Genomic DNA, 19,062 nt, shown 5'->3' with positions numbered 1-19,062 from the left:
CCTCAGGACAACACTGCTATTCTGTATTTCTTCAACACTGGGCAAATGTGTTGTTTAGGAAACAAGTACTAAAAACAACACAGCCAGTTAGACAGTCTTTTATTTAGAAAAAATGAATTTACAAGTGTGTCATGCTTAAGTTGCTAATATGCCGGTTGTACAGATTGTTCCATTTTTATTTTATTTTGTCTTTTCTTTGCACAAGGAAAAAGCAAACCAAAAGAGATATTGCATCTGATTTCCTGTTTGATGGCATCACAAGGAAGTTATGCAATCATGTAACTGTAAGGAGACAGACAAAACTGCTGAGAAAAGAGTCACTTTTAGAACACCCAAGAATTCTCTTCCAATCGCCGTGTCTCCTGTGAGTCACCAGATTACAAGACTCCCACATGATTAGACTGCAGCAAGCCACAGATCACAGGCTGGAAAGGCAGCTGCTGTATGTTTTTTTTTTTTTTTTTTTGGTAACGCTTTATTTTGTCTTATGGTTAAATTCAGTTGTATTTTAATAAATAGTCACTTAAATACGTATTTATACCATGCAAAATAAAGCATTGCAAAAAAGAGCACTTGTTAATGAGTTAAGTGACTGATTATTGATTTCATTAATGTTTTGTTGAATCCAAGCATGTGTTCATTTTGATGTGTAGTTTTTTTAATTAATGAGAGGGGTTTGCCAATTGGGTCAGACATATCAGGACAGGCTGTCTGATCTGCAATGGAGTGCTAAACATTTCAGAAAACATGCTGTATTGATTTTAGAACTTTAGAAGTATGTATTATTAAAATATTTGTATTACAGCCTCATTGTGGTTTATAACTACCATATAAAACCGGGGTATTATGACAGCATTCGATATGCACAGTATGAATACAGCTGGGTTATAAATTCAGCAGGCCACTTCTCACTGCTGTTGTGGGAAAAGCGTTTGCTGCAGAGAAATTAAACTTAGCAAGGCGGGGAAACAAATGGATGAACAACGCGATTTTAAGATAACCACCACAGGACATGGAGGGTGCATTAGCAGAGACTTAGACTCGCTACTGCAATTACAGCTTACAAGAGCCACCATTCATCTTGAGGAGGACTTGCATCATGGAGATGACTTGACGATGCAGCATTTCTGCCAGAGAGGTCTTGTATCATTAGAAAAACCCTCCTACGAAAGCCCAGAACCAAGGCTAAAGGAAAGCTTGCCCTAATGCACAGATTTTAATGTCATTGTCTCACTCCAGGCCATTTGTTCTGGACCCAGCCAATGCAACATTCAATGTGTGTGAGGACTGCAATAAAACATGTTCAGGAAACAACGTATTGCATGCTGGATGTGTCCTCGTTTCCACTGTTCTTTATATTTAACACATTTCCAGACACAATTTTGTGTTTAGCCAATCGGGATATTGTGTGAGTGTGACAGACTATGTCTGTACAGTATAGCACATCATATTATCACAGAAGCAACACTCCAAGCCTACATTAATGCTTTCCTCCATCGTCGCATATCGGGGATGTGTTGATTCAAAATCAGAAACATGTTTCCAGAAACCTTCTGTATTAAAAGCTTGGTCTCTATAGCTTTGAATGATCTCTCAATATTTGCTCACCAAATTAGTCTCTACGGAAGACACTGCAAGGGGGTGGAGAGGCAGAACAGTGCTGCACTATTGACTTGGCAAAAGTGCAGCACTCTGCTGTGAGCTTCAGGGTGCTGTGCTGGGGCTGGCTCCTGACACTTACTGTGCACTCGCTCCTTCGCTGTGCCTTTGACTGAGAGCCAGGCTCAGGATCTCTCTCTTCTCCTTGTAGAAGCGTAGCTCCCTGCCTGCTCTCCTGGCTTCCTCCAGCTCCCTCAGGGCCACCTGCAGCTCCTGGGAGAGGATCCCTGGGGTCTCCTGCTCCTTCGAGATCCAGTCCAGTGCCATGTGGCTGCGGAAGCACTCGTCCAAGCGGTGCTGTGAATAATAGGAAACGACTTCCTGTTGGATACAGCAAACACAGCATGTGATATAGAAGATTCCTGTCGGGGAAAGTTCAACCAATACAACTGCATTGCATTTATCACCTTGTTGCAATTGCTGGTAACACCACTACACCACCTCACCAGTAACTCTGGAACTGCCTGTACTCCAGCAGTGAGAGAGAACTGTAATTACAGGATTGCATGTGTCACACCACTACACTACCTCACCAGTAACCCTGGAACTGCCTGTACTCCAGCAGTGAGAGAGGACTGTAATTACAGGATTGCATGTGTCACACCACTACACTACCTCACCAGTAACCCTGGGACTCCTGCCTGTACTCCAGCTGTGCACTAGGAGTTCTATAGAAGATTCCATTGTACCTGTAGTGATAAACTGTGGATACACCTTGAATGTTCATGGTGTGCTGCAGTCACTCCACTAATGACTATGGGTATACCGACAGGGTATACCTATATAGCAGATCTTTTTTCACATGGGTGTATAAGTGTAGCAGTTCCTACACAGACTAGGCAGAGATCAACAGGGCCAGGTGACAACCCAATGAGCTCTTCAGCACCAGATGTTAACAGCTGTGATACAGAGCCCCTCTTTGCATGAACAATCTAATTTATGCCACTGGGGCCAGTCTTGCACCAACGCCACAAAAGGTGTAAAAAAAACCAAAAAAACTTCAATCTGATAAAAATAAAAACATGAGGCAAACTAAACAAATAAATAAATAACATATGTCACATGGTTCAGGACAATACTTTGAGGACGACCCAATTACACACAAAGGCAGCAAGCTTGTTATGTTAGGCCACCCTGCCACAATGCTATCACACAGAATGTATCAATAAATAAATACATGAATGAATTTTACCTGACGGGAACATTTTCTCTCCCTGAATATCTTTAGGCTCCCGTTCCAGTGTAATAACTGAAAGACTGTCATTAGTTCCTTTAAGGAAGGAGAAAAAAAAAAAAATACATTTTTATCGTTGAGGTATGTGCATATTTCATAAATTGAAGTACAATTTATTTTTCAGAAGGGAAAAAATTACTAGTGCACCCCTAATGGTCATAGTAAGAAACAATAGGCTCTTTATCTCTAGTGTCATGAGTATTATATTACAACTTGTAACACTGAGCAAAACACACAGTGAACTACACTGACTATACAGTGTGAGATGAAGTATGCATTATTTTACCTGAAATTCCAGCATGGTTTTGCCCAGGTTTGACTGCAGCATGTAGCAATAGGCCCCAATGCTTGTACAAGGATCCTTGGCATCACCCACACAGCCCTTGTAACAATTTACAAGAAAACTGTGTTACAATACTAAAAAAAGACATAAGCAAGTAGCAAAACAACGGGTCAAACTGAGGCAGGGCAGTTACTGTAGTTTACTCATAAAGTGACATTTACTCATAAAAGTGACATGAAAAATGATCTTACCTAGGAAGTGCAAGTAGGAAAAAGACTACCTAAAAGTAAGCATGTAAACTAAGAGCTTTCTTTCACTTAGTGTAGTACAAGATGCTTGTTCTAAAAGTGCACACTGGAGAGCTACAAAACAAATAGCGGGCAGAGCAGGAGAGGTAGGATGCATGTTTAATCAGTTCAAACTCATCTGCACTTACACTGGCTGTGGAGGCTGCTTCCTGGACACTGTGGCTGATGAATTCCTGTGTTATCCTGCGAGAAGGCAGCTCGTTAAACACAGAGTTCATGAGCGCTACCCGTGCTGCAGCGCGCCTGCCATCTGCCTTAGAGAGACAGTCCTGGAAAACAAGACAAGACAGTCCTGAAACACAAGACACAAGACAGTCCTGGAACACAAGACAGCCCCACTCGACTCGCTTACACAATCATTTACAAACCATCTAGAAAGGACTTCTATAGGTAACTAATTAGGCATGGCAAGATCATTTTAGAATATCAGCATTTTGTCCCTCATGAACTCAATGAGGCACCCTAGTAATGTCTGATTAATGCATTTTCCACAATCTAGTACAGTATTTCCAGCTCAGATGGGCCAGATTCTCTGGGCAGGTGTTTCCTTCATTCCTGGTTGATGATGATGTTGATGATGATGATGATGATACATAAACCACATGTGACTGGTGCCATTGTGGGCAAAACAAGAGCTGTACACAACTGCATCAAAAGTACCCATTTTGGTGACTTTTTTCAAATATGAGGGATCATCAAGCATGTTTCAAGTGTGTGTGTGTGTGTATATATATATATATATATATTGTAATGATTTCACCTCTCTCGGGTTCGTTGCCCCTTTAAAACCAGTGACCCAACAGACACAAATGGATTTTTCTTGCGCGGTTGCGCTATTTTAATAAACAAAGAAATAAACAAAATACAAAACAAACACCTAGCTCTGTACGAGCACTAACTAACACACACAGGAACTCCCTGACTAACACGGGACAGCTAAGCTGTTTCCCCGTCTCTTCAAAAAAAAACCCTGTTTAACACAGCACTTACGTTTATTCAATGGCTACTCGGAGACAGCACACCTCTCTGCCTCCTTCCACACAGCAGCCCCGAGCAGACTGCCTGCTCTCTTTTTAAACCCTGGGTCTAATTCCCCAATAATGCCCAGGTGCGGATGATCATTAATAAAACAATTAAACAAAACAATAAGCAATCAATCCAAAACAATTAACAAAAAGGTGCATTCTTCTCGCAGGGAGGTTTTAACCCCCTCCCTGCTATCTCTCACAACCTGCTTCCTTACAATATATATATATATATATATATATATATATATATATATATATATATATATATATATTGTAGCAAACCTCAGTTCCCGCAGGCAGGCGCATCACACAGGGCGAGGCAATCCACACACAGGTGGAGGGCGCGCACGATATCTCGCACTGAAGCATAGCGCCAATACCGCTGTACAAAACAGCCGGCTCCTTTGCAAGGAGCGTATATCGGGCTCATGTCTTTGTGTGTGATTACGTCACCTACCAGCCCTGCTGCTTTCTTCCCCGTGCACGTTACAATATACACACAGTAGATGCAACCCTGATAAAAACAACTTTCGTTTATTAACAACATTTTCCCCGGAACCAATCCCGTCCCATAGACTTTAATGTTAATGGAATTCTGGTATTAGCAACTGCACGTCGCTTATTGACAACTTTATTACTAGTTGCCAGTGTTACAGAAAGCACTTGCATGATTTATGCACATACTTCATGCAGCTTTTATAACACACTGACTTTGCAACTGTGTATTTCTGCCGCACTGAGAAAGAATCGTGGCTTTGAAACTGCATACGAAGCTGCACGCAAAATTGAGATGGATTTACAGCGGGAGGTGGTACATTGTAGAAAAGCAGACAACGTTGGACAATTTCTTATTTTAAAACTGTGTTCTTTTAGAATTGATTGCAACTACAAAACATATTTTGTATGTTTGCTTTACTCATTGTAAGGACAATTGTAGTACATCGTTGTGTAATACTATTTAAGCCTAGCCCATTCCCTTTTTTTGTTTTACACATATGTGAAGTAAATAGTTCTATGTTTGTATATTTTGTGTTTTTATGTTCATTTTTTTACAACTATAACATTTAAAACACATGTATTTCAGTGCAATATTTGTACAACTACAGTATATTGTTGTTCTATATAAATACACTTGAAAACGGGGGCTTTTCGCTTATTGGCAACTTTCGGTTAATGACAACATTTTGCCCTGTGTATATATATATATATATATATATATATATATATATATATATATATATATATATATATATATATATATATATATATACCTTTATAAAATAACCAGTCCAGGTGAACTCAGGTGAAAGAGTGGTCTTGAGATTATTATTGCAGCTTCGCACTTCACTGTCTCAGTTTACCTTTATAAAATAAATAAAAGTCTCTACACTAGACACAGGAAGGTGGGATTATTAATTGAAGCATCTTAAGGAATGTGCACAGAAAAAAAAACCCACAGAAAAATGTTGAATTCTTTAGTTTTCAATAGACTCCTCCTGGCTGCATTATAAAAATGCAATCTCCACTAAACCCTTTGTTCAGATATGTGGTGGGTCTATATAATTACTGTAGGCTAATAAGAACCACCTGCACACCATCACCATTCACACACTGCAATTGTTCACAGCTATAGGGGAAGTCATCAGCATTACTCAAAGGGAATTCAGTTTTGCATAGTTTGTGTGGAATAAGGACTGCACTGACCCCATCTGTGGATGTTTCGCTTATTTTCACACAGTTTGCCTCCCTTTATTTGCCAAAGCCCAGCAAAGATTTTTTTTTTCTTTTAACCTTGTTCTCGGGGAAGCTCCAAGAGCTGGAACAGGGCTTTTTGTTTATTTTTTTTCCCTGGCTTGTATGAAAAGAGACAGAAATCCAGAGAACCCTGTGACCCCAGACTCCAGTGGAGCCGACCCATTATCCCATTCAGTCCTGGCTATTGCATCGCCTGAGTCCACCGGCTCCCCACTGGTCTTTAAAAGAAATCTCTCTATTCAGGCAGGCGAGGCTGGAGTTCAGCCTGAGGGAGCGTGAGCCTTCTGCCCTTTTCGTGTGGTTAAGCTGTCTAATGTGTACTTTTTGAAGCGAGTGCAAAGTTTGCCCTTGTTTTTTTTATGAAAGGAAAATAAAACCAAGATAAATATTATACAACTAAACTTAACTGCAGGGAGGAGCAGGAAGGTTGTTAAACTTAAGAGTTTTACTTGTATAATGTTAAAAACAGGAGAAAACTCATTCAAATCAGCGTCACTGCATTTGTTTTACACATCCATCCAGTTTCATGCTGATTGTATAAAATGGTGCCTAAGTCTACAATGTCTTAAAAATGATTATGTTTAATATTCAATAATTCTTATACAGTAAACTACATCCTTGTGACCATGGGCCCAGGGTAACAGATGCAGAGAGAATCAGTAGTAGACTGCCCCCTGTGGTGTAAATGAAGTGGTGCAGGGGAAGACAATACAACAGGTCTGTAACTACTCGCCCAAACAAGCCTGTCTCCTTTGTACATTAGAAACCTCATCAATCAGGAAGCTGCATTGCTGCATTGCGGTAGCTGACTGCAGAACTTTTAAATAGAAAGTCTAGCTTTAAAAAAAACGAAACGGAAGGCAAGCTAAACAACAAAAAGGTCAATTCAAGCGTAAATTAGAGATTCAAAATGTTTAACATAACATTGAAGCCACTGCTTTCCTGTTTCTGATTGCAATCCGTCCCTGATTATTGGGCATTACCTTGGTAGTTGACCTTGTGTGTACAGTCAACTAATGCCCTCTAATGAGGTTCTGCTGCTCATGTAGTGAAGTAGGCATGATGTGTAAGATAGGGAGTTTGTGCCCAGTTTCTACCTGCACTTTGTATTACTGTGCCATGATCCTTACATCAGTGTTAGGAACAAGCAGGAAATGAGCCTGTGCTAATTACTGTGTACTGCATTCAACGCTCCAGTGTCAGTTTGAACCAGAGCTTTGCTTTTGAGTTTAGACCCCGGGTGGCTGTAATTTAGAGGCTGATGGAAGCTATGCAGACAGATGATGAAAGGACTAGAATTCAGAGATATTCAGAAGCAGTTGCCACAGACTGTTTGCACAGCAAATTGCTTCCCCCCCCCCCCCCCCCCCCGTTCATCTTTTCCCAAAACTTCTCATTGTTTGGATCTTAAGGTTCCGCTTCAAGCTTCAATGCAAACCCTCCTGCATAGTTTCAGCACACCAGTTTGATGCCAGGCTGCAAGGTTTTTATTCCCATGGATGGAAATTGGCATCATTGTACCTATTTATTCACAAGCCCCAAGGGGGCCAGCCAATAGGATTAGATCCCATTATCTCCTATTATGTGCAGTAACCCAGGGATTAAAAGGGAAGCAGGTAAAAAGACACATAAACTTATTCTCATAAACATTTGAAATAGTTAAATGTGAGTATCTGTACCATGTTTAGAGAAAGCATATATATGGAAATATTAAAATAAATGTAGTAATTTCCACAACAAATGTTTTGACTTAAGGTTTTTCCCCACGTCTTCAGGGAAATGTCTCCAAGAGGAAGACTGTTAGTCGAAATGTTTGTCTTTAAATTGACTACGCCTCTTTAAGCATTTCTAAATGTACCACTGAGTGAGTGTTTTGTAGTTTTGGTTAAAATCCTCTAGATGCTGTGTGTCAGGTTAACTATTGAAGCTGTTGTGTTAACAGCAGCAACATCATTTAGCAATCAATGATGGAAAACCTGCCACATTGTGATGTTCAGTACACAGTGCACTCATGCCTCTGCCACGTTGTGATGTTCAGTACACAGTCATCGCACTCATGCCTCTGCCACGTTGTGATGTTCAGTACACAGTCAGTGCACTCATGCCTCTGCCACGTTGTGATGTTCAGTACACAGTGCACTCATGCCTCTGCCATGTTGTGATGTTCAGTACACAGTCAGTGCACTCATGCCTCTGCCACGTTGTGATGTTCAGTACACAGTCAGCCAGCACACTCATGCCTCTGCCACGTTGTGATGTTCAGTACACAGTCAGCCAGCACACTCATGCCTCTGCCACGTTGTGATGTTCAGTACACAGTCAGCCAGCGCACTCATGCCTCTGCCATGTTGTGATGTTCAGTACACAGTCAGCGCACTCATGCCTCTGCCATGTTGTGATGTTCAGTACACAGTCAGCGCACTCATGCCTCTGCAACGTTGTGATGTTCAGTACACAGTGCACTCATGCCTCTGCCATGTTGTGATGTTCAGTACACAGTCAGTGCACTCATGCCTCTGCCACGTTGTGATGTTCAGTACACAGTCAGCCAGCACACTCATGCCTCTGCCACGTTGTGATGTTCAGTACACAGTCAGTGCACTCATGCCTCTGCCACGTTGTGATGTTCAGTACACAGTCAGTGCACTCATGCCTCTGCAACGTTGTGATGTTCAGTACACAGTCAGCCAGCACACTCATGCCTCTGCCACGTTGTGATGTTCAGTACACAGTCATCGCACTCATGCCTCTGCAACGTTGTGATGTTCAGTACACAGTCAGTGCACTCATGCCTCTGCCACGTTGTGATGTTCAGTACACAGTCATCGCACTCATGCCTCTGCCACGTTGTGATGTTCAGTACACAGTCAGTGCACTCATGCCTCTGCCATGTTGTGATGTTCAGTACACAGTCAGCCAGCACACTCATGCCTCTGCCACGTTGTGATGTTCAGTACACAGTCATCGCACTCATGCCTCTGCCATGTTGTGATGTTCAGTACACAGTCAGCCAGCACACTCATGCCTCTGCCACGTTGTGATGTTCAGTACACAGTCAGCCAGCACACTCATGCCTCTGCCACGTTGTGATGTTCAGTACACAGTCAGCGCACTCATGCCTCTGCCATGTTGTGATGTTCAGTACACAGTCAGCCAGCACACTCATGCCTCTGCCACGTTGTGATGTTCAGTACACAGTCAGCCAGCGCACTCATGCCTCTGCCATGTTGTGATGTTCAGTACACAGTCAGTGCACTCATGCCTCTGCCACGTTGTGATGTTCAGTACACAGTCATCGCACTCATGCCTCTGCCATGTTGTGATGTTCAGTACACAGTCATCGCACTCATGCCTCTGCCATGTTGTGATGTTCAGTACACAGTCAGCCAGCACACTCATGCCTCTGCCACGTTGTGATGTTCAGTACACAGTCAGCGCACTCATGCCTCTGCCACGTTGTGATGTTCAGTACACAGTGCACTCATGCCTCTGCCATGTTGTGATGTTCAGTACACAGTCAGTGCACTCATGCCTCTGCCACGTTGTGATGTTCAGTACACAGTCAGCCAGCACACTCATGCCTCTGCCACGTTGTGATGTTCAGTACACAGTGCACTCATGCCTCTGCCACGTTGTGATGTTCAGTACACAGTCATCGCACTCATGCCTCTGCCACGTTGTGATGTTCAGTACACAGTCATCGCACTCATGCCTCTGCCACGTTGTGATGTTCAGTACACAGTCAGCGCACTCATGCCTCTGCCACGTTGTGATGTTCAGTACACAGTGCACTCATGCCTCTGCAACGTTGTGATGTTCAGTACACAGTGCACTCATGCCTCTGCCACGTTGTGATGTTCAGTACACAGTCAGCGCACTCATGCCTCTGCCACGTTGTGATGTTCAGTACACAGTCAGTGCACTCATGCCTCTGCCATGTTGTGATGTTCAGTACACAGTCAGCCAGCACACTCATGCCTCTGCCACGTTGTGATGTTCAGTATACAGTCAGTGCACTCATGCCTCTGCCACGTTGTGATGTTCAGTACACAGTCATCGCACTCATGCCTCTGCCATGTTGTGATGTTCAGTACACAGTCATCGCACTCATGCCTCTGCCACGTTGTGATGTTCAGTACACAGTCATCGCACTCATGCCTCTGCCATGTTGTGATGTTCAGTACACAGTCAGTGCACTCATGCCTCTGCCACGTTGTGATGTTCAGTACACAGTCATCGCACTCATGCCTCTGCCACGTTGTGATGTTCAGTACACAGTCAGCCAGCGCACTCATGCCTCTGCCACGTTGTGATGTTCAGTACACAGTCAGTGCACTCATGCCTCTGCCACGTTGTGATGTTCAGTATACAGTCAGTGCACTCATGCCTCTGCCATGTTGTGATGTTCAGTACACAGTCAGCGCACTCATGCCTCTGCCATGTTGTGATGTTCAGTACACAGTCAGCCAGCACACTCATGCCTCTGCCATGTTGTGATGTTCAGTACACAGTGCACTCATGCCTCTGCCACGTTGTGATGTTCAGTACACAGTCAGTGCACTCATGCCTCTGCCATGTTGTGATGTTCAGTACACAGTCAGCCAGCACACTCATGCCTCTGCCACGTTGTGATGTTCAGTACACAGTCAGCCAGCACACTCATGCCTCTGCCACGTTGTGATGTTCAGTACACAGTCAGCCAGCACACTCATGCCTCTGCCACGTTGTGATGTTCAGTACACAGTCAGTGCACTCATGCCTCTGCCACATTGTGATGTTCAGTACACAGTCATCGCACTCATGCCTCTGCCATGTTGTGATGTTCAGTACACAGTCAGCGCACTCATGCCTCTGCCATGTTGTGATGTTCAGTACACAGTCAGCGCACTCATGCCTCTGCCATGTTGTGATGTTCAGTACACAGTCAGCCAGCACACTCATGCCTCTGCCACGTTGTGATGTTCAGTACACAGTCAGCCAGCACACTCATGCCTCTGCCACGTTGTGATGTTCAGTACACAGTCAGTGCACTCATGCCTCTGCCACGTTGTGATGTTCAGTACACAGTCAGCGCACTCATGCCTCTGCAACGTTGTGATGTTCAGTACACAGTCAGTGCACTCATGCCTCTGCAACGTTGTGATGTTCAGTACACAGTCAGCGCACTCATGCCTCTGCAACGTTGTGATGTTCAGTACACAGTGCACTCATGCCTCTGCAACGTTGTGATGTTCAGTACACAGTCAGTGCACTCATGCCTCTGCCACGTTGTGATGTTCAGTACACAGTCAGCCAGTGCACTCATGCCTCTGCCACGTTGTGATGTTCAGTACACAGTCATCGCACTCATGCCTCTGCCATGTTGTGATGTTCAGTACACAGTCAGTGCACTCATGCCTCTGCCACGTTGTGATGTTCAGTACACAGTCAGCCAGCACACTCATGCCTCTGCCACGTTGTGATGTTCAGTACACAGTCAGTGCACTCATGCCTCTGCCACGTTGTGATGTTCAGTACACAGTCAGTGCACTCATGCCTCTGCCACGTTGTGATGTTCAGTACACAGTCAGTGCACTCATGCCTCTGCAACGTTGTGATGTTCAGTACACAGTGCACTCATGCCTCTGCAACGTTGTGATGTTCAGTACACAGTCATCGCACTCATGCCTCTGCCATGTTGTGATGTTCAGTACACAGTGCACTCATGCCTCTGCCACGTTGTGATGTTCAGTACACAGTGCACTCATGCCTCTGCCATGTTGTGATGTTCAGTACACAGTCAGCCAGCGCACTCATGCCTCTGCCATGTTGTGATGTTCAGTACACAGTCATCGCACTCATGCCTCTGCCATGTTGTGATGTTCAGTACACAGTCAGCGCACTCATGCCTCTGCCATGTTGTGATGTTCAGTACACAGTCAGCGCACTCATGCCTCTGCCACGTTGTGATGTTCAGTACACAGTCAGCCAGCGCACTCATGCCTCTGCCACGTTGTGATGTTCAGTACACAGTCAGCCAGCACACTCATGCCTCTGCCACGTTGTGATGTTCAGTACACAGTCAGCCAGCACACTCATGCCTCTGCCACGTTGTGATGTTCAGTACACAGTCAGTGCACTCATGCCTCTGCCACGTTGTGATGTTCAGTACACAGTCAGCGCACTCATGCCTCTGCAACGTTGTGATGTTCAGTACACAGTCAGTGCACTCATGCCTCTGCAACGTTGTGATGTTCAGTACACAGTCAGCGCACTCATGCCTCTGCAACGTTGTGATGTTCAGTACACAGTGCACTCATGCCTCTGCAACGTTGTGATGTTCAGTACACAGTCAGTGCACTCATGCCTCTGCCACGTTGTGATGTTCAGTACACAGTCAGCCAGTGCACTCATGCCTCTGCCACGTTGTGATGTTCAGTACACAGTCATCGCACTCATGCCTCTGCCATGTTGTGATGTTCAGTACACAGTCAGTGCACTCATGCCTCTGCCACGTTGTGATGTTCAGTACACAGTCAGCCAGCACACTCATGCCTCTGCCACGTTGTGATGTTCAGTACACAGTCAGTGCACTCATGCCTCTGCCACGTTGTGATGTTCAGTACACAGTCAGTGCACTCATGCCTCTGCCACGTTGTGATGTTCAGTACACAGTCAGTGCACTCATGCCTCTGCAACGTTGTGATGTTCAGTACACAGTGCACTCATGCCTCTGCAACGTTGTGATGTTCAGTACACAGTCATCGCACTCATGCCTCTGCCATGTTGTGATGTTCAGTACACAGTGCACTCATGCCTCTGCCACGTTGTGATGTTCAGTACACAGTGCACTCATGCCTCTGCCATGTTGTGATGTTCAGTACACAGTCAGCCAGCGCACTCATGCCTCTGCCATGTTGTGATGTTCAGTACACAGTCATCGCACTCATGCCTCTGCCATGTTGTGATGTTCAGTACACAGTCAGCGCACTCATGCCTCTGCCATGTTGTGATGTTCAGTACACAGTCATCGCACTCATGCCTCTGCCATGTTGTGATGTTCAGTACACAGTCAGCGCACTCATGCCTCTGCCATGTTGTGATGTTCAGTACACAGTCAGTGCACTCATGCCTCTGCCACGTTGTGATGTTCAGTACACAGTCAGTGCACTCATGCCTCTGCCATGTTGTGATGTTCAGTACACAGTCAGCGCACTCATGCCTCTGCCACGTTGTGATGTTCAGTACACAGTCATCGCACTCATGCCTCTGCCATGTTGTGATGTTCAGTACACAGTCAGCGCACTCATGCCTCTGCCACGTTGTGATGTTCAGTACACAGTCATCGCACTCATGCCTCTGCCATGTTGTGATGTTCAGTACACAGTCAGCGCACTCATGCCTCTGCCATGTTGTGATGTTCAGTACACAGTCAGCGCACTCATGCCTCTGCCATGTTGTGATGTTCAGTACACAGTCAGCGCACTCATGCCTCTGCCATGTTGTGATGTTCAGTACACAGTCAGCGCACTCATGCCTCTGCCATGTTGTGATGTTCAGTACACAGTCAGCCAGCGCACTCATGCCTCTGCCACGTTGTGATGTTCAGTACACAGTCATCGCACTCATGCCTCTGCCATGTTGTGATGTTCAGTACACAGTCAGCGCACTCATGCCTCTGCAACGTTGTGATGTTCAGTACACAGTCAGTGCACTCATGCCTCTGCCACGTTGTGATGTTCAGTACACAGTCAGCCAGCGCACTCATGCCTCTGCCATGTTGTGATGTTCAGTACACAGTCAGCCAGCGCACTTATGCCTCTGCCACGTTGTGATGTTCAGTACACACCCAGTTTTATTTTTGTATTTTTTTTTTTTTTAAACTTAGTAGTCGCCAATTGATTTTACAATTGATGGCCAAATGTATTTAGGCTGAGCTCACTTCTACCACTCCCGCGCTGACTCGGGAGCGGCGAAGATGAACACACGCTGTCCTCCGAAATGTGTGCCATCAGCTGACCGCTTCTTTTCACTCTGCAGGCCCACCATGCAGCCAACCCAGAGCTACAGCGTCGGGAGGACAACGCAGCTCTGGGCAGCTTACAGGCAAGCCCGCAGGCGCCCAGCCAGCCTTTGGGGGTTGCTGGTGTGCGGTGAGCCGAGGACACCCTGGCCCACCTATGCCCCCCCCCCCCCCCCCCTCTCCGGGTGGTGCTTTGCCAATTGTGCGCCGCCCTCTGGGAACTCCCGTCCACGGTCGGCAGTGGAATAGACTGGACTTGAACTGGCGACCTCCAGGCTATAGGATGCATCCTGTACTCCACGCGGAGTGCCTTTACCGGATGTGCCACTTGGGAGCCCCCTAGAGATATGGGGTTTGTCCTCTCATCCCCTTCTTGAATGATTTCAAATGGCAGCAGTACTATTTGCCCCTGATTAGAGCCCAGAATGGCTTTAAAGATGTGTTCACCTGGAAGTTCCCAAAGCAGCTGCCCCCTGGCAGCGTGACGTAGCACACGAAGGGTGGGCTGGGGGAGGGCGCAGACTCGTATACCACCAGGCTCTCAGTGCCACACCGCGATCCTCCCGCTTGCTTCTGCTCCCAGAACTCATGCAGCATCCCCACCACATTCACTGACAAACAGAAAGGGGAAGGAGTCTATTGAAGGACACTGCCATTTACAACTCCCATACATAATGATGCTCGGACTATCTTTGAAATTGCGGCATAGCACTTGTGTATGGTAAAGCACAGGACAAAAAAAAATAGCCCTGTATCAAAGGAAAACCGATTGAATAAGTACAGTACTACATGGCACCCCGTGTGAATTATAATAAATACAGATCTACATGGCACCCTGTGTGAATTATAATAAATACAGATCTACATGGCACCCTGTGTGAATTATAATAAATACAGATCTGCATGGCACGCCCTGTGAATTATTGTAAAGAGGGTTAACAAACTATAAATACATACAAGTGTCATGAGAAACACTGAGTGCTGGGGAGCTCCTTCAGTAAAGTGTAACCAGAAACACTGAGTGCTGTGGAGCTCCTTCAGTAAAGTGTAACCAGAAACACTGAGTGCTGTGGAGCTCCTTCAGCAAAGTGTAACCAGAAACACTGAGTGCTGTGGAGCTCCTTCAGTAAAGTGTCATGAGAAACACTGAGTGCTGTGGAGCTCCTTCAGTAAAGTGTCATGAGAAACACTGAGTGCTGTGGAGCTCCTTCAGTAAAGTGTCATGAGAAACACTGAGTGCTGTGGAGCTCCTTCAGTAAAACGTAACCAGAAACTCTGAGTGCTGTGGAGCTCCTTCAGTAAAGTGTAACCAGAAACACTGAGTGCTGTGGAGCTCCTTCAGTAAAGTGTAACCAGAAACACTGAGTGCTGTGGAGCTCCTTCAGTAAAGTGTAATCAGAAACACTGAGTGCTGTGGAGCTCCTTCAGTAAAGTGTAACCAGAAACACTGAGTGCTGTGGAGCTCCTTCAGTAAAGTGTAACCAGAAACACTGAATGCTGTGGAGCTCCTTCAGTAAAGTGTCATGAGAAACACTGAGTGCTGTGGAGTTCCTTCAGTAAAATGTAACCAGAAACTCTGAGTGCTGTGGAGCCCCTTCAGTAAAGTGTCATGAGAAACACTGCTCCAGCTCCACTGAGTGCTGTGGTACAGGAATGTGCTTCCAGTAGTTATAAGAACTGTCTAATCAAACATGCTGGTTGTTTCTCTCACTTCATAGAGACCACATTTCCTTTGCCCGTTCCATTGAACAGACTTGTTTGTCTGAATGCTGCCTCAGAAATGATTTCCTTGTGAAAGCCCCAGCTCCTGAGATACCAGCGACTCAGTTCTGAGCTTGGATAAGACTGAGGCACGTGGAGGTGATATGAATGGCAGTGGTAATCATAATTATCTTATTCTATATCCCATGGGGCACAATTCCGGAGACCTCCTGGTCTTTGTTCCACCTGCACCCTAAATTACTTAATCTACCCAATTTAGCCTCCTTCCACATCTTAATCAGTTAATTATTTAATGAGAGCTATACAACCTGGAAGACTCTGGACCCTGGGGACCGGATCTGTGCACTGCTGCTCTGTCCTTTAAATAATACAAGATTTTTTAAGGCGCATGCTTGTTTGTAACGTGTGTGTCTTTCAGAACTGCACATTTCAGATCTATAAAGCAAATGGTATGGAATGATATTATTAGCTGTAACCATAATGGTAAAACTACCTCTTGGATCATAGCTGTGAAAACTAGATTTAAAATGATATGTTTAGTCTATTGAAAATGATATTCATTCCTATAAAAAATACTGTAGTCAATTAACAATGAAATATATTCAGGTTTAAAGGTGTTTAATTCAAAAGTTTAAATGCATTCTTTTAGTCTGGGTTAAGGTAGGTCATCTGAGCTCAGGGTAGGGTTTAGTTTCTTCATTCCAGTGCAACCCATTCTATTGAACTTTCTATTATATTTACATTCTTCAATACTGTTTGGAAGCTAGCTCTTAAAGTTAAGTACTGTACTATATGTTTTTACACAATGACCAAGGCAAAACTTTAGTTATTTTTGCAAATGCTATAGTCTTTCTCCTGATATTTGCATATTCAACCATTTAAAAGGTTTTCAAGTTTTATACCCACAGACTCCATGCCTTTACATTCAGTAGAAACATTGATGTAAATAATACATTCATTTTAGTGCAATACAAGGCTTTCTGTTCAACATACTGTAAAGTTAACTTTACCAGCTTTACACAGCTGTTAGCATTCACAGCAAACAGAAACAGCTGATTTTACATCCACTAAACAGTGTTACCCTGTTATTTACTGATAAAACTGGTATTACTTATTTGCTCTTATGACAATGCATAATACTAAATTCATCACTTTTGGCACTTTTGGTGAATGACAAACAGCTTTTGAAATCACGTCTCCTATAAAAGCATCCCAGCAGTGAAGACCATGCGCACTGCAATGTTCAGAAATAAATATCACTGCTACTCACAGTCCTTGAAGACACTGTCTGCGTCTGTGTGGGGTAGTACTCTGAAGACTATCTGCTTCACAGATTCCAAGACCCTGTCCATCTCCTTCCCCTGATACAAGAGGGCAAAGTCCTCATGCCTGGAGAAGAGCACAGCTTTTATTGAACTTCATAGATCTGGTGTGAACAAATGCAAAGAATCAATCTCTCTCTCTCTCTCTCTCTCTCTCTCTCTCTCTCTCTCTCTCTCTCTCTCTCTCCTGATTTTTTCCCCTACATCTGCCAATCAGACATAAGAGGTGAAAGTGAAGCCAGCCCCAGGGGCCCTCTGGCTGCTCTACCTTTGTTCTGTGTTGAACTAATTAGTTGTGAGGCTGTGAGGCTGGTCGACAGTCTCAATCCCATTAAATACACCCACTGACTACCTACCCCAGCCAGCTACACCCAGGCCCAGGAATGCAGGCCTTTATGAAAATCTTACAGCAGCATAACATAGTGAAAAGCCTGGGAAACTAAACAACCTAAATAATATGAATGATAAGGGAATTGCAAGAAAAATGGAGGAATGGATGTCTATTACCGGTGGAAACACAAACCACATGACTGCTGCTTCTTTCAATGGAAACAGGCAGAGGAAGAATGGACCATGTCTAGCACCGGTGGAAACACAAACCGCATGACTGCTGCTTCTTTCAATGGAAACAGGCAGAGGAGGAATGGACCATGTCCAGCACCGGTGGAAACACAAACCACATGACTGCAGCTTCTTTCAATGGAAACAGGCAGAGGAGGAATGGACCATGTCCAGCACCGGTGGAAACACAAACCACATGACTGCAGCTTCTTTCAATGGAAACAGACAGAGGAAGAATGGACCATGTCTAGCACCGGTGGAAACACAAACCACATGACTGCAGCTTCTTTCAGTCCACATGCCCATTCAGTGAAGCACCGTCTTCCACACTCACTGATGGGAATCAAAACGGATGCAGTGCGTTCAGTGCCGGGACCCTCGAATGCATGATGTCATTGTTTTCAAGGTGCAGCGAATGAAATGAGTCCTTACACCTCACCTGTCTCGCACTCCCCTGTGCTGTGCAGCTCTCCTGAAAGCAGCTGTGAAAGAAGTACATTGAATGGAGGGTGTCATATTAGATATGATTCATATTCATCTGGGAGATATGGCATAACTATAATTCCTAAAATTCATCTGTCCAGTCTTGGGTAACACTTTATGTGTCTCATAGTAGTTACTTAGTAAAGACATGTATACTTACACATCATTACAATGTTATTATGAATAGTTACAACCCTATCCCTAACCCCAACTCTAAACCTAACCCCTTTCTGATATAATCGTGTACTTAGATATATCATGCAAAACGATTTACTATTAAATACATTGTAACTATGAATAATAACATTGCAATGATGTGTAAGTACATGTATTTACTACGTAACTACCATGTAAATATACACTAATTAGAGACACGTAATGTAAAGTGTTACCCAGTCTTTCACCTTTATTATACTGAAACCCAAATAAAGTCACTCAGCACTGCTCTTTAATAGTGGGAGTTTTTACAAAGTTTGAGGAGAACATTGTTGACATAACCTGAGAGCTTCCTGAAGGAAGTGTCTTCTGTTTAAACCCCTGGAGCTGTAATGTAAACGGGACACAGGCAGCGAGGTCCCTGTACAAACCTGCTGCATGACCTTGTGACATCATGACACACAGCTGGAATCCTGTGCTGGAGAGAAAGACTGGACTGGACCAGACTGGACTGGGGCAGGATAAAGAGCCAGCAGGCTGTGTTCCAAA

General features: G+C 44.5%; 1 protein-coding gene across 1 annotated transcript; it reads right to left on the bottom strand.

Moving 5' to 3' along the window:
* Positions 1 to 4: 4 nt before the first annotated feature.
* On the bottom strand, positions 5 to 17,343 carry LOC117964452 (protein limb expression 1 homolog). The gene is made up of 6 exons (XM_059035652.1): positions 17,262 to 17,343; positions 14,717 to 14,880; positions 3,613 to 3,753; positions 3,180 to 3,275; positions 2,852 to 2,929; positions 5 to 1,980 (listed from the first exon to the last, which is right to left on the bottom strand). The coding sequence occupies exons 1-6, from the start codon at positions 17,341 to 17,343 to the stop codon at positions 1,738 to 1,740; spliced, it is 804 nt and encodes a 267-aa protein (XP_058891635.1). The 3' UTR covers positions 5 to 1,737.
* Between the last annotated feature and the right edge of the window lie 1,719 nt (positions 17,344 to 19,062).

This window comes from Acipenser ruthenus, chromosome 1 (assembly GCF_902713425.1).
Source record: "Acipenser ruthenus chromosome 1, fAciRut3.2 maternal haplotype, whole genome shotgun sequence".
Taxonomy (NCBI): Eukaryota; Metazoa; Chordata; class Actinopteri; order Acipenseriformes; family Acipenseridae; genus Acipenser; species Acipenser ruthenus.
Note: the sequence above shows the minus strand (reverse complement) of the source record. Positions and strands in the feature narration are given on the sequence as shown.